Source organism: Carya illinoinensis, chromosome 2 (genome assembly GCF_018687715.1).
Source record: "Carya illinoinensis cultivar Pawnee chromosome 2, C.illinoinensisPawnee_v1, whole genome shotgun sequence".
NCBI lineage: Eukaryota > Viridiplantae > Streptophyta > Magnoliopsida > Fagales > Juglandaceae > Carya > Carya illinoinensis.
The window spans coordinates 6,211,702-6,226,762 of NC_056753.1; the positions used below are offsets into that span (position 1 = coordinate 6,211,702).

Below are 15,061 nucleotides of genomic sequence, written 5' to 3' on the forward strand. Positions count from 1 at the left end.
ATATTCACATGTTATCATATTTAATCTATAACATTAAATAAAAGATCACATGTAATATAACAATATATCTAAGCATATATTAAATCATGCCAACAAAAATTTTTTTATTATTATTATTATTTAACAAAAACTATTATAAAAACATTTAAAACCCTCACCTAAACCAAAGAATATTCGGTGCGCCCTCTCCTTACTTTAGTGGTAGGTCTTGGATTCAAAACTCATTGTGCCACTTTATGTTTTTTTCCGATTTTTAATAAAAAAAACTCACAAAAAAAACACTGGGCTTAAAAGCCCAGCCCTCCTCTTTTTTTTTTTTTTTTTTTCTTAAACCCAAAACAAAGTAGGTCGAAGGGCCCAAGCCCAGCCCGGCCCATCAGAGGGTAGATGACTCAAGTCATCTCCTTCCTCCCGCAAGTTATTGTTCATGTGAACAGTAACTCGGAAAAAAAAAATTCAGCTGCCGTTTATGGACGTCACCGACGCCACCAATCACCGGAAACTGCTTCCAGAGGAAGCTGGGTGCTGCCGCAGCACCTTGGTGGTGCTGGCAGCACCTCACGGTGCGCGCAGCACCGAGCCGGTGCAGCTCTGGTGCCGGCAGCACCCCTCTGGTGCGCACAGCACCGAGGTGGTGCTGCAGGTGCCTCCACGGTGCTCCATGCACCGTGGGCACCTGCTAGTGTGCGCAGCACCGTGGTGCGCGCAGCACCCTCCGGTGCGTGCTGCACCTCCCACGTATGGGTGGTGCATGCTGCACCACCGAGAGCAGTGTGTAGGTGGTGTGCGCTGCACCGCTGCACAGTGCTTCAGCCAAAATTTTTTTTTTTTTTTAAACACTGCAGCACCACATGTGTGCGAATAGATAAAAAAATACAGTTTATATGCATATGCCAAAAAGAAACTGGAAGCAATTATAACCTGGCTCTGATACCAATGTAAGAAAGCACAGCGGAAAGTACTTCAGGCTTAACTTAAAGAAATGCTCCACAAGTTTCTCCAGTGCAATAAAAACCAAGCGTTTTCTCTTAATGGTAAAGTGTACTACGTAGTTATAAGACTAGAGTAACACTTAATAAATCCACAGCCTATAAACTATTTCAAGAGAAAACAAGTGAGAGAGAGATTTTCACTATTGTGATTGATGCACCAGAATCAAAAGGAGGGGGGCTATATATAGCCCCCCTACATGGCTGGCCTTTAAGGCCAGCCTTCAATACGCTAGAAACGTTTTCCGGCTGTGTAACGCATGGCTTTAAGCCATGCGTTATAACGCATGCATTGAAAAGGGGGAGTCTACCCGTGTGGGCGCCCCCTCCATTTAACACTATCGTCCTCTTAACTATCATTATTTAAATATCTTTTGATATGACATCAAATAAGTGGAAGACACATTAAGCATAACAAATAGTTTTCTAACAATTTCACATTACATTATAAAATAATGTAAAGATGTTAAATAGCATTACTCTGCGAAAAATACTGATATTTGTAGTCTTGTTGGAAAAGGTAGGGACAAATGAGAAACTTTCAACGGTTTTTTTTTTTTTTTAAATTGAGTTGTATGATGTTGTGATTGGTAGAGAATTGCGCTGTCTCATACTACTATTCCTACATTAGTATATTGTATGTTTTTTATTAACAAATCAGCACAATACAATAAGAGTGGAACAAAGATGTAATATATTAACATTTTTCTTTGTGTTATTGCACAAAAAGTCTCCTATATTAAATAATCTATTGTCTTTGATCTTACTCTTAAAAGAGAGATTGATTTGGAGAGGTGGTTTCTTACTACTATGGCAATTCTCAACCAACTATATATATAACTTCCTCACTCTCTACTTAATTGAAGTTCCATTACTTCATTTAGAAATGATTGTCCACCATATCTGCAAAAATACATATGTTTGGCTTCTAATCAAAGCTCTCATGCTTTTTCTTTTTGTTGAGCAAAAAAAGTAGGGAAAATCTAGCTGGTTTGGTTAACAAAAATCAAATTATCTCATTTTATTTCGTATAATCATTACAATTTTTTTCAAATTTTCATATAAAATATAATAAACAATTCAATTTTTTTAAATTTTAAAATAAAACTAATATTAAGAAATTATATTATAATAATATTTTATTCAACTTTCAACAATACATTTTATCTCATCTTATCTATACTGCGTAACCAAACGAGGCTTATGTCTGTAAGTTTTTTTTTTTTCCTTTTTATCGACGTCTAGTTTTTTTTTATCTCAATTATTTGATGTCTCGTTTAAAAAAAGTAATAAAAGAATTATGGTTAAAATGGTGAGAAATGACATCTTGGATGCAATTTACACTAAAAATGTACCTTAAAGTAGTGGTAAATATTAGGTTGCTAATTTTTGGAGAAATTAAAGTAGAATGGAGGGCAGAAGCTGTCAGTTGTGATTGGCCCTTCAAAAGATGTCGACAAAATCGTGTCTTGGGAGGGATTTCTGAAGTCTGTCTTCTTATAATAATTCACAGCATGAAGTCTCGTTGAACTAAATTTTGTATATATGAGAGAGAGAGAGAGAGAGAGAGAGAGAGAGAGAGAGAGGTATTCATTCCATCTCAAAGAGCTCCTGATGATCGATCATAAATTAAGAAGCATGCCAAAACATCTAAACTTTTTTTTTAAGACAAAACATCTAAACTTAAACCATATATAAGGGGAGAAGTTTGACATTAAATTTGGACATCGATCATTGTGACTACCTTTGTTCTTAATAGAAATCGACTAAACAATATGGCTTTATTATTATAAAAAATAAATAATTTAGTCGTAAAAAAATTTTATAAAAATAAATTTATAAACTGACGTAGTAATTTGATATAGTATATAAGATTATAAAATTATTTTTATCAAATATCTTTACGGCCGTAACAGTATTTACATTTCATCTCAAAATAAAAATGTTGCATTTTATTTTATTTTTTAAAATATATTTTTTCTTGCTTTGGTTTCTAACTATTTCATAAAAATAAACACATAAACGATTTTATATGATACATTAGATTTATTTTATAATAAAAATAACTTTACAATCAATACTATTTCTCGTAATCAGTATTAGTTTAACCACTAGTAGACCAAGCACCCAACCTAATAAGTAGTAATGTTTTTTTTTTCCTGGCAGCCAATCACTAGATATGTATCTCTTTCGAGGTAGTTTTGTGAGGATTCTTGTTCAACTAATATTTCACTTTTTTTCAAATTTCTTGGTTGAAAAAAGAGCTAACTCTGATAATGACAAATTAATTGTTATTATTAGTATTCTTGATAATTCAAAATCATTAAGCGTAGGGTGAACGTTAGAAATCTAAATTATTACAACACTGCCCTTTTTTTCTGTTTTTTTCTTCGGATAGAACCAATCATCTAGCTGTTGTGAGAAATGCTGCAATAACGCGTGAAGAAGTCATGTAATATACACGTAGACCACCCATATATCAAAAGGAAAATGTTGAGTTTGACCGGCGTTATTAAATTAAATATTATTTGTAGTGTACTAGTTTGAATTTAAAATTTTTTTCAATTTATCTCATTTTATTATTAATTTTTTTTTAATTTTTTACATAAAATATAATAAATAATTCAATTTTTTTAAATCCTCATTCAACTTTTTAAATTCTCAAAACAATATATGCACTAAGGAAAAATCTAGTTACAAATATAACTGTACAATAATATATACATCAATCTAATGTGATTGGTTAAAAAATAAATTTTATTGAAAACAGTACTAATTTAAATTTTGAATATGAAATAATTAATATTGGTACATAAATTAGTACACAACTTTAGTTATACGTAGTAAAACTCTTCGGTTAAATCGTCGATTCGAGTAGCACGGTCTTAATTTATTTTTATTCTTCGAAATATGTAATATTTAATATGAAAATATATTTAAAAATAAGATGAGATAAAATGAGATAGTTTTATATGAGTTAAATAAAATATTAGTATTAGAGATTTACTACGTACAAGTAAAGTTGCGTACTAATTTACGTACCAATACTGATTCTATCATATTCAAAATTTAAATTAGTATTGTTTTTAATAAAATCTACTTTTTGATCAATCATATTAAATTTATGCACATATTAATGCACAGTTGTGCTTGTAACTAGATTTTTCCTTAACCGAATAAGTAGACCGATAAGTGTAAATGAATTTTTTTTTTTTTTAAAAAAGCATTTCTCTTTTTTTTTTAAAAAAAAATTATATTTTTTACAAAATTTTAAATATTATAGGAAACTTCGAATCATGACCCATTATTAACTACGTTATGTTTCATCCTACCGTCAATGATGTTTCGTTTCTTACCATTTTACTTTTTAAATGTTGAAATGAGTTATATCTAAATACATATAAAAGAAAAAGAGTTTCTATTAATATTATTTAAGGTGATATATTTGGTCTATTTTTAATAAAATAATTTTAATTTAATATTTTATATCAAGTTAAATTAATTTATAAAAATATTTATTTTATATGTTTTTTGGGATCAAGCATTCTCTTTTTAATAAACTCACCTGGTAAAGTAAGTTTTAGGTTTTAATCTAAAATTCATTTTTCTACTAATGTAAAATGATTTGTAAGAAGGCCAAATATTAAAAAGGAAAATTAAAAAATTTGAAAAGAAACCAAAGATAACAAGGAATTCATTATAAATGCACTTCCAAGTTGTAATTGGCACTAACAATTTGAGACTTGAAATAACCAAACAATCCTATTAGATTTTCCTTTAAAACAAAAAGAAAAGAATATAGAAGTCGAATAAGAATTACGTATGTGACAATATGGCAATTTGAGCAGACAAGATTTTAACGAGGAGAATATAAATCACAGAAGGTCAATAATAAGAGGAGGTTAATCACTCTGAACTCACTTTCTGCTCTTATCTTCTTCTTCCCAACACTTAATATCTTCCAACTTATATTGAATGTGTCACGGATACACCCGACCACCATCTCTCTTTTTTACTGGCACTCGGAACAACTCGAGACGGGTGGTTACAAACATTGTTTTTAAAATTGTACCGTACCGGCCGGTATATTCCGTACTGGCCATCGGACTGGTACAGAAATTCTATATATTTCGTACCGGTTCAAATACCAGCCGTACCGGCCAATATTTCGGTCTGTACCGACCTATGTACCGGCCTGTATTTCGGTCCTGATTTTTTTTTTTCATTTTTTCAAACTATAAATTCATTTTTTTACCTCTAATTTAGACTAAACTATTTATAATTTATATAGATATATGTATTTATGTATAATTTATTTATATATAAATTATTATTTTGAAATATAATTAATATATATTTATATATATAATTTATTTATATATCGACTATCCCGAAACGGTACACGAAACGATACCAACATCGAAATATTTCGTTCCAGTGCCTTAACTGGTACGGCATCTATTCAAAACATTGGTTACAAGATATGCTTCACACTTAACTTAGAGCTGAACTTCACTTAAAAAACTAATAATAATAATAATAAATTATGAATAGAGATACCAAAGTAGTTGAAAATAATACAAACACCATTGACCATTCAATGCTGAATTCAGCATGCGCGTTCACGGTTGATTGCCATCAATACGTTTCCTCACACCACATATGACCATGGGCCATAAGTCTAATCTATCGGTTGCTATTAACAGAGGCACACATCAGGCGCACGTTAGTCTGTACCCCCTCATAAATCTAAAGTCTTACTTAACGCTCTTTCTCAACCACCCGCCATTTCACGTCCTCCTGTCAGACTTTCTCTCCCTCCCAATGAAAAGTCCAAACTCACCGTTCGGTGGCCGGAAGAGTACCTCTGGCGCCCAGAGAACGCCCGAACGCGTTCCCTACTCTCCCAGTTCCGCATACTCCGAAGTCTCCACCGTCGGGACCTCCAGCTCCAGCGGACGGAGCCGCGTCGCTGTCGCTGCTAGATCGGTCGCTGGAGTCTTCGTGGCCTGCTTTACTCCGCCGGAGACCAAGAGCTCTACCTATAGCGTCGAGGACTCCGAGGAATTCAAAGCTCCCTCCGGTAAAATTCCACTTTTCTCAAAGACTTGGAAACTAGAAGGAAAGAAATAGTATCAAGTTAATTCGAGAAGTTTGGCAGTTTTTTTTTTTTTTCTCCTAGCTTTTTTGAGATTTCTGATATTTTCGATACGAGACCGGAAGTTTCGTTCTTTTGACTAATTCCTGACACCTGTGTTAGATTGCTGAGAAATCATTGAGAAATGAAACAAAATCGTTGTTTTGTCCGGTTTTTCAAGTAAATCCGGAGTTTTAATATCTTCTTCCTTTTGTTGGTATAATGATATGGGTTTACAGTGCTATGATAAATCGAACTCATTTTCATTCGCGAAATGAGTTAAAATGAACTTTTGAGTTGTTGATTTCTTAGTTGCGTCTGATGGTTCAAGAGCTGGTAGCGAGAGAAGACGTAGTTCGGGAGTCTATGCCAGTTCAAATCACTCGACACATGTACGAGAGCCTGGTCGTGCACAATTTACCATGGAAGATATCTTGAAGGCCACGAGGAATTTCTCCCCGTCTTTCAAGATCGGACAAGGTGGGTTTGGGACAGTCTACAAGGGAAGACTCGAAGATGGAACCGTTGTTGCTGTAAAACGTGCCAAGAAGGTTTGATCAAAGTTATTTAGGATGGATTCCATTTTATGGGCCTGACAACTCTCTGACATTTCTGGGTTTAACCACTTATTCTTTGGTTACATTTCTTTGTTTGCAGAGTGTATATGATAAGCATTTGGGGGTGGAATTCCAAAGTGAGATCCGAACTCTGGCGCGGGTGGAACATTTGAATTTGGTCAGGTTTTATGGATGTTTGGAGCACGAAGATGAAAGGATTGTTGTCGTGGAGTACGTTCCCAATGGAACCCTCCGCGAGCACTTGGATTGTGAGTTCCCTTTCTGTTGCTTTTACTTTCACTTTGCGTGTACCTGCAACTGCAAATGAGCTCGAGTTGCTGAAATCTGATATGAGAACTAATGCAGGTATTCATGGCGACATTCTGGACCTTGCTGCACGGCTAGATATAGCAATTGATGTGGCCCATGCCATTACCTATCTTCATATGTATACAGGTATGTTTTTGGTGGTGAGCCAATTCAGATTTTGTAAAAAATTAAGCAAGTTGTTTCCAGTTTAAGAGCATCATAGTTAGAATCTATTTTTAACTGGATTGCGTGTCGGTTTTATTGCAGATCACCCTATCATTCATAGAGACATAAAATCTTCCAACATTCTCCTTACAGAAAACTTAAGAGCAAAGGTAGCCGACTTTGGTTTTGCTAGACTGGCAGCTGACACTGATTCAGGTGCCACCCATGTGTCTACCCAAGTTAAAGGAACTGCTGGCTACTTGGATCCAGAGTATCTCAGAACTTATCAACTAACCGAAAAGAGTGATGTTTATTCATTTGGTGTATTATTGGTTGAACTAGTCACAGGCAGACGTCCAATCGAAACAAAACGAGAAATCAAGGAGCGGATAACAGCAAGATGGGTATGATTCTCTTCTGCTCTCTTCTTTGGTCACTATTAGTTTTCATCAATAATCTTATATGGAAAGGGGGAAAAGGATAAAGACTTCCACAAAAATCCTTGATGTATGATTATGCAGCACACATCCATCAAATGTCTCCCACATAGTCCATCCAACACTTTTCCAGCTTTGCTATCTACTTTAACTGGCTAGGTCATTTAAGTTACATGGGAGATTTCTACAAGAAATATAAAATTCTTCTCCCTAATGCAGGCCATGAAGAAGTTTACCGATGGAGATACTATTTCAGTCTTGGACCCAAAGGTGGAATGTAGTGCTGCAAATCACCTAGCCCTCGAAAAGATTCTTGAACTAGCCGCTCAGTGTTTGGCTCCACACAGACAAAATCGGCCCAGCATGAGGACGTGTGCAGAGATCCTTTGGAGCGTCCGTAAGGATTACAGAGAACTATCAGCTTCAGATTTCCGTACCCTCTCCCGTTCGAGTGCTTCGATAAAAGAAGAGTGACAATATTGTGAGATGTCTAAAGTGGGAGCAGCAAGTATCAAAGAATTTGTTTGGGGACTAGAGAGGGAAATATTAGATCGTTTAAGAAGAAAACCGGCAGATAAGAGCATCTGCGAAAGACAACCAAGAAGTTTGAGTTTCGAAAATGGTTCATGGTATGGCACCAATCTCCCTAGAGGTGGATCCAAAGACATTGATCGGAAAAAATTTAGCCAGCTTCAAGAAAATAAATACTCTGTTTATAAATTGTTCATGTTCATGAGATTTTGGCTTGTCTATAGTATAGCAAATGTGGCTTGAGATGGGGGGAGTTCTAATTTTCTGTCACAAAGTGTGTTTCTTCTTGTTTTTGAGAAAGAGTTTCACAAAAATAAATTTATAAACTAACATGATTTGGTATGATTCGTTACATTTTAAAGATATTTTTATCGTAAAATAATTATAATGTATCAAATTATATTAATTTGTAAATTTATTTTTATAATATCTCTTTGTCACTTTTAACACTTATCTTTACCTTCATTGTTCCTACAAGAACTCGAGGCATAAAAGACTACTTGTACTTTATATGAAATGGGTACATTACAATAGCTCGAATCAATGCTAAAACTACATCCTTTTGTCTGTTGGGAAGGTTTCTTCCGTATCGTTTCGAAGACCATTTCAGGGGTGCTAAATTTGATTCTCGCTGGTGACACAGAAAATGACAACCCTTTTGGTCCCAATCTTCTCTTTTTATTTTTTGTTAAAGAAAAATTTAATTGTAAGCGATTATGTCTACTAATACGTATATTTATCTAATATAATTGATTAGAGAGTATTATTTATTGAAAATAATATTAATTTAAATTTCAAATATCAGTATTAGCACGTAGATTGATGCGCAAATTTATTTGTACGCAGCTTAGGCCTCATTTTGGGATATGGTTAGCCAGCCATTTCAGACGGGTAATATGAGTCAAATTAAATCAGTGTTATTTCTATCACTGAGGATAAGAATTTGCTAAAAAATGTCCCGTTGATGCAATCTTATTAAATTTAATACTATACTAGTATATGTTAATTATTATAAAATAATATATTTACACTATAATATAAATAGATTAATAGTCTAGTATATGTAAACATCATAGTATTAATAATATACATAATCAAGTATATAATAAATTAGATACTAAAGAAGAGAGTCCGACAAGGCCATACTAATTTGGTCCCAAAGTTTCTCTCTCAACCGTCTGAAGGCGATTGGAGGTGAAGTTTGTTAGTTAGTTTTTTCCCGCGTTTCGTGGGAGGAGAACAGTGAAGTTGCTGTTCACTGTGGTGAGCAGAGTGTAGTGATGGAGGAGATCGCGGAGGTATGGAGTCGATTAAGGCTCAGTGAGGAAGAGAATACTCCGATCGTAGTGAATGAAGGGAAGGGGGATAGTGTTCAACGAAGGGGGGAACGGAGTATTGTGGGGAAAATATGTGCGACGAGGAGAATCGGAAAGTAGACAGTGAAGGGACTAATGGAGAAGATTTGGAAGGTTAGATTACCTCTCGATTTTGAAGAAATTAGTCTAAACTGCTTTGTGATTACTTTTGCTTATTTGAGGGATAAATTGAGAGTGTTAAAGGGTTGTCCTTGGCTCTTTGAAAATTACTTGTTTGTACTGAAAGACTATGATGGTGAACTTCAACCAAATTTAATGAACTTTGATTTTGAAAATTTGTGGATCCAAATGCATAACTTACCGCTAGGGTATATGAATAAACGGATGGGTGAGGAGATTGGGAATATAGTTTGCAGGGTGATTGAGGTAGAAGTAGATGAGGAGGGATTGGCTTGGGGGTGATGCTTGAGAGTTAGAATTGAGTGTAATTTGACAGCTCCTTTGACTCGAGGTAGAACTGTTAAGGTGGAAGGAGGCCAGATTTGGGTGCCATTTCAATATGAAAAGCTCCCGAGGATGTGCTTCCAGTATGGATGCATAGTACATGGTAAGGAGGGATGCTCTCTGGGAGAGGGTTCTGGTACTAATCAATATGGTACCTGGTTGAGAGCATCTTTGATTGTTAAAAAACAAAGCCAGCAAAAAGAAAACAGAAAGAAGAATTATAGAAGTGATGATGGAGAAGTGATGAAGGGAATGAAGGAATTGAAGGAGGAGGGTTTGAGTAAAGGAGTGGTGTCTGAGGAAATAATTGTTGGGACTTATAAGGTAGATAAAGAGAGTGGAGTGAGGGTAGAGATTGAGTCGAGAGGTGATGATTCAGATATGCAGGGAGAGGGGTAAAATTCAGTTGTGGTCCCTATAGCTAACACTGTATTGGCACCAGAGCAAAATTTGGAGGTGGAGCATAATGATGATGAGGAACTGCAAGAAAAGGGTACACAACCAGAAAAGAAAATATGCTGAAAGAGAAGAGTGAGGGGAAGAAGTCAGGTGAGCCAGGTATATCCATTAAATCTCAACTCAAAACATACAAAAACTGATGATGATGTGGATATGATGGTGGTAGGGGGGGAAAGAAGGTAAAGTTGAATGAGGGTGCAGAGCCTATGTCAAATCTCTGTGAGGTGGAGGCTGTTGAACAGCCCCACCTGGTATTATGAAAATGATTTGTTGGAACTGCCGAGGGCTTGGGAACCCTCGGACAGTTCATGATCTTTACCTCACGGTAAAAACTAAGCAGCCCAATGTAGTGTTTCTAATGGAGACAAAGATGTATGGAGGGAAAGTAGAGATGTTAAAGGGGAAATTACAAATGGAGGGATGTTTTGCTGTGAGTTCAATGGGAAGAAAAGGTGGTTTAGCTGTTTTTTGAAGAGAAAAGGAGGAGGTGGAATTATTGAACTTTTCTCAGTGGCATATAAATGTTCTAATAAAAAAAAAAGGGGAAATGAAGGAGTGGTTTTTCACAGGGTTTTATGGCCATCCTGATGTGAGAAAGACAAGTATGTCTTGGGAATTGTTGGATAGTTTGAAACCTTTGAACCGGAAAGTATGGTGTGTTGCAGGTGATTTCAATGAAATCCTTATACAAGCAGAAAAGATTGGGGGTAATCTGAGGAGTGAAGGGCAGATGGCTCAATTTAGAGAGGTGATAGAGAAGAATAGCCTCTCTGATTTGGGTTGTAGCAGTGGTTTCTTCACATGGAGCAATAGGCATGAGGATATTACTTTCACAAAGGAGAGATTGGACAGGTATGTAGCAAATAATCAGTGGATGGATATGTTTGAAGGGGTGAAAGTGGAGGGTCTTTCAGGAAGGTGTTCAGATCATCTTCCCATCTTATTAACTATGATGGGAAAAGAGGCAAGGCACTATAAAAGAAAATTTCCCTTTAGATTTGAGGCCAGTTGGATTAAAGAAGATAAATGTGAGCATCTTGTTAGACAAGGTTGGAATAGGAGGAGTCTTATTATAGATCCTATTAGAAGAGTTTCTGCTTTGTTGGAGGCTTGCAGAGGGGGACTTGTGGGATGGTTCAGAAAGAAGGATTGTGATAGGGTGAAAGATATAGATGAGTTGACTGTCAAAATTCAGAAGCTACAAGAGCATGAAGGCCCACAGAATGTTGAAAAACTCAGATATCTTCAGGATAAAGTTGGACTTTTGTTAGAACAAGAGGACCTCAAATGGAAACAACGAGCAAAGAGGAATTGGTACAATTTGGGAGACAATAATACAAAGTTCTTTCATGCATGTGCAAACCAGAGAAAGAAGAAAAACATGATCTTATCAGTAGTGGATTCAAAGTCCATTCTGAGGATGAATCAAGAAGGGATTGCTGAAACTTTCAAAGATCATTTTTCTGAGATATACTTGACTGCAGCTCCTTCTAGTAGTAATATTGAGGCTTGTTTGAGTGTAGTAAAAGGAAAAGTGACAGAGGAGATGAACAAGTACTTGATAAAGAAATTTACAGGGGAGGAGGTGGTGGAAGCTGTAAGATCGATGGGCCCTTTAAAATCACCAAGGCCTAATGGTTATGGGACCTATTTTTATCAGTCATATTGGGAAATTGTGGAGAGTGATGTGTGTGAGGCTACTTTAAAATTTCTAAATGGAGGGGGGATAGATAAGGGCTTAAACCATACTTTCATTGTTTTGATTCCTAAATTGAAAGAACCTAAATCTGTTAGTGATTTTCGCCCCATTAGTCTTTGCAATGATATAATTGATAGTTCGTAATTACTTCTTATCATTTCACTTATTTTGTTGTTCTACAAACCAAAGACCAAGCTCCTACTCTGTCTAGTTATTCCCAGACCTGTCAAGAGACCTACTGTCCTGTAAGACCCGTTGCTAGGTGAGCGTAGGGCATTTGGACGCCAGGGTGAGATTAGTTTTGAGATTACCTGAGACTTCTGAGGTGTGAGGCACTGTTTTGTTTAAAAATAAAGTAAGTAAAATGTATAGATCTAATTCAACTATTAGTTTCAGTTCCAGGATTGAACCCCCTGATATCATTAATAAAGAAGATTTCTCAGTTGAAGAAACTAATCCTTCTGTTAATTGGAATCAATTAGTCTTTGCAATGTAATGTATAAGATCATTGCAAAGACTCTAGCCAACAGATTAAAGATGATTCTTGGTGATGTTATCTCAAGAAATCAGAGTGCTTTTGTCCCTTAGAGATTGATCACTGATAAAATTATCACTGCTTATGAGGTGTTACATTCTATGCAAATAAGGCAGAAGAGTAGGGTGGGAAGTATGGCTCTCAAATTGGACATTTCAAAAGCTTATGATAAGGTAGAATGGTCTTTTCTGAAAGAAGTAATGAAAAAGTTGGGGTTTTCTGAAAAATGGGTGTCTTTAATCATGGAGTGTGTGTCAACTGTGACATATGCAGTCTTGACAAATGGTAGCCTAGGTGAGATTTTGAAGCCAACGAGGGGATTGAGACATGGGGATCCACTTTCCCCCTATCTATTCCTGTTGTGTGCAGAGGGAGTGAGTGCTATGCTTTAATTAGCAGAGGAACAAAGAGAGTTAAAAGGGGTAGTGGTGGCAAGAGGTGGAACAAGAGTAACTCATCTGCTGTTTGCAGATGATTGTATCATTTTTGGCAAAGTAAGTTGGGGTGAGTGGAGGAAGATAATGAGCATATTGGAGATGTATGAAAAAGCCTCGGGACAAAGTTTAAATAAGCATAAAACTACCATTTTCTTTAGTTATAATGCAAAGAAAGATGTGAAGGAGGGTGTGCTTAAAGAGTTGGGGGCCAGATTGATTATAAGCTGTGAAAAGTGTGACGCCCCCAAATTCCGTTTGAGATCGGACGGACATTTGAAGTATCGAGACATGCAACACAAGGTTACCTGCCCCCGTTTATGACATATAAGATGCAATGTTTCTAACATGCATCTAACATTATGCAATATTCGCAGCGGATAATTTTTTTTTTCTTTAGCAATACTATGCACCAAATTGAAAATATCCCAAATGCTTAAAACATACTTCATACATAAAGACCCATTGAATAGATCACAACACTAGTCTAAAATGGTTATGATCCAAAAAGTACTAAAGATGCAACTCCATTGTACAAGTAGTAATTTATGTTAACTACTATATTAACATTGACGTCGCACCGTCGCTTAGTTATCTGTGTCTAGTTGATCAGCTCCTGATTCTCCTTCAGGTCCTGTAACAAGATCTACCATTCGGGAGAAATGGTAGTTGGGACTACCAAAGTGAGATTTGATTACAAATCTCAGTAAGTTAACAAAAAACTTCCACACAAGCTAATGATGCATGCATGACAGTAAAAGCATAAATGCATAATCAAATTCATAAGTAATTAAAGCATAACTTGGCGTACAACATAGCATAATTGACATAATTTAAATTGAAACATGAATTGAACTTGACTTGACTTGAACTTGATCTGAAACTTGACTTACCATGAAAAATACATACTCCACAGTTGTTGTAGCCCCATGTATTCTACGTGTAAATACATACTCCACAGTTGTTGTGACCCCATGTATTCTACACAAACTTGACTTAACATGAAAAATACATACTCCACAGTTGTTGTGACCCCATGTATTTTACGTGTAAATACATACTCCACAGTTGTTGTGGCCCCATGTATTCTACACAAACTTGACTTAACATGAAAAATACATACTTCACAGTTGTTGTGGCCCCATTTATTCTACGTGTCACAATTGCTGTCTCACGTAGTGTATGCGTCACAATTGCTGTGACTCCATACATAAATAATCAAGATGAAACGTGACTGGAATACGAAATGACTGAAGCCCTGACATAACATAACGTGACTTGAATATAACTTGAAATACATGACCAACTTGAGATAGAATATTTCGTAACATTGCATAATATATAATAGACAACATATTTAACATGACATACTTGCAACAATGAATATTACATGACTTGAAATACATGTAATAGATGACATACTTAGCATGATGTACTTGTATGGTACAGTAATACATGACAGAATATATTATGTAACAGATAAAAATTGACGACAGAATAAATTCTGTATAATAGACAATTACGTGATAACTTGGCATGGCATGACATATATGATAACACACATATATACACTGTAGTTCCTTTACTTAGCACACATGCACAATAGACTGTTAGTAAGTTAAAAGCTAACTTACCTCGATCTCCGCGTTTCTTATAAAACTTCAAGTGCGACCACGAGGAGCTGTAATTAGTGATTTTAAAAGTTAGAACTAAATCACTAATAATTTGAAATATGGAAAATACTAACTTAAAGAGTAAAATTTTCATTTTACTCTCTATATGTGGGAAAATGACCGTTTTACCCATAACTTAAGGATTTTGCATACTAACTCCAAAAGTTTCCAAAATTTACATTCCTCATGTAAATTTTGTCCTAAACTTAAATATCAACTCAGAAAAATTATAAACAAAACACAACTATGAAGAACACACTATGGCTGAAACATCCATAGGCCATTTCCCTTGATTTTTGTTGCAATTCCTTCCAAC

The 15,061-nt window shown here is 35.5% G+C and overlaps 1 protein-coding gene across 1 annotated transcript; it reads left to right on the forward strand.

Moving 5' to 3' along the window:
• Positions 1-5,642: 5,642 nt before the first annotated feature.
• On the forward strand, positions 5,643-8,467 carry LOC122299049 (calmodulin-binding receptor-like cytoplasmic kinase 2). The gene is made up of 6 exons (XM_043108895.1): positions 5,643-6,072; positions 6,439-6,677; positions 6,784-6,952; positions 7,050-7,139; positions 7,260-7,561; positions 7,814-8,467. The coding sequence occupies exons 1-6, from the start codon at positions 5,652-5,654 to the stop codon at positions 8,066-8,068; spliced, it is 1,476 nt and encodes a 491-aa protein (XP_042964829.1). The 5' UTR covers positions 5,643-5,651; the 3' UTR covers positions 8,069-8,467.
• Positions 8,468-15,061: the final 6,594 nt, after the last annotated feature.

Bases quoted from the DNA above. Each gene is read 5' to 3' on its own strand.
- LOC122299049 (XM_043108895.1), top strand. From the start codon at position 5,652: ATGACCATGGGCCATAAGTCTAATCTATCGGTTGCTATTAACAGAGGC. The intron at 6,073-6,438 runs GTAAAATTCCAC...TTGATTTCTTAG, and splicing joins GGAATTCAAAGCTCCCTCCG to TTGCGTCTGATGGTTCAAGA. The intron at 7,562-7,813 runs GTATGATTCTCT...TCCCTAATGCAG, and splicing joins AGCGGATAACAGCAAGATGG to GCCATGAAGAAGTTTACCGA.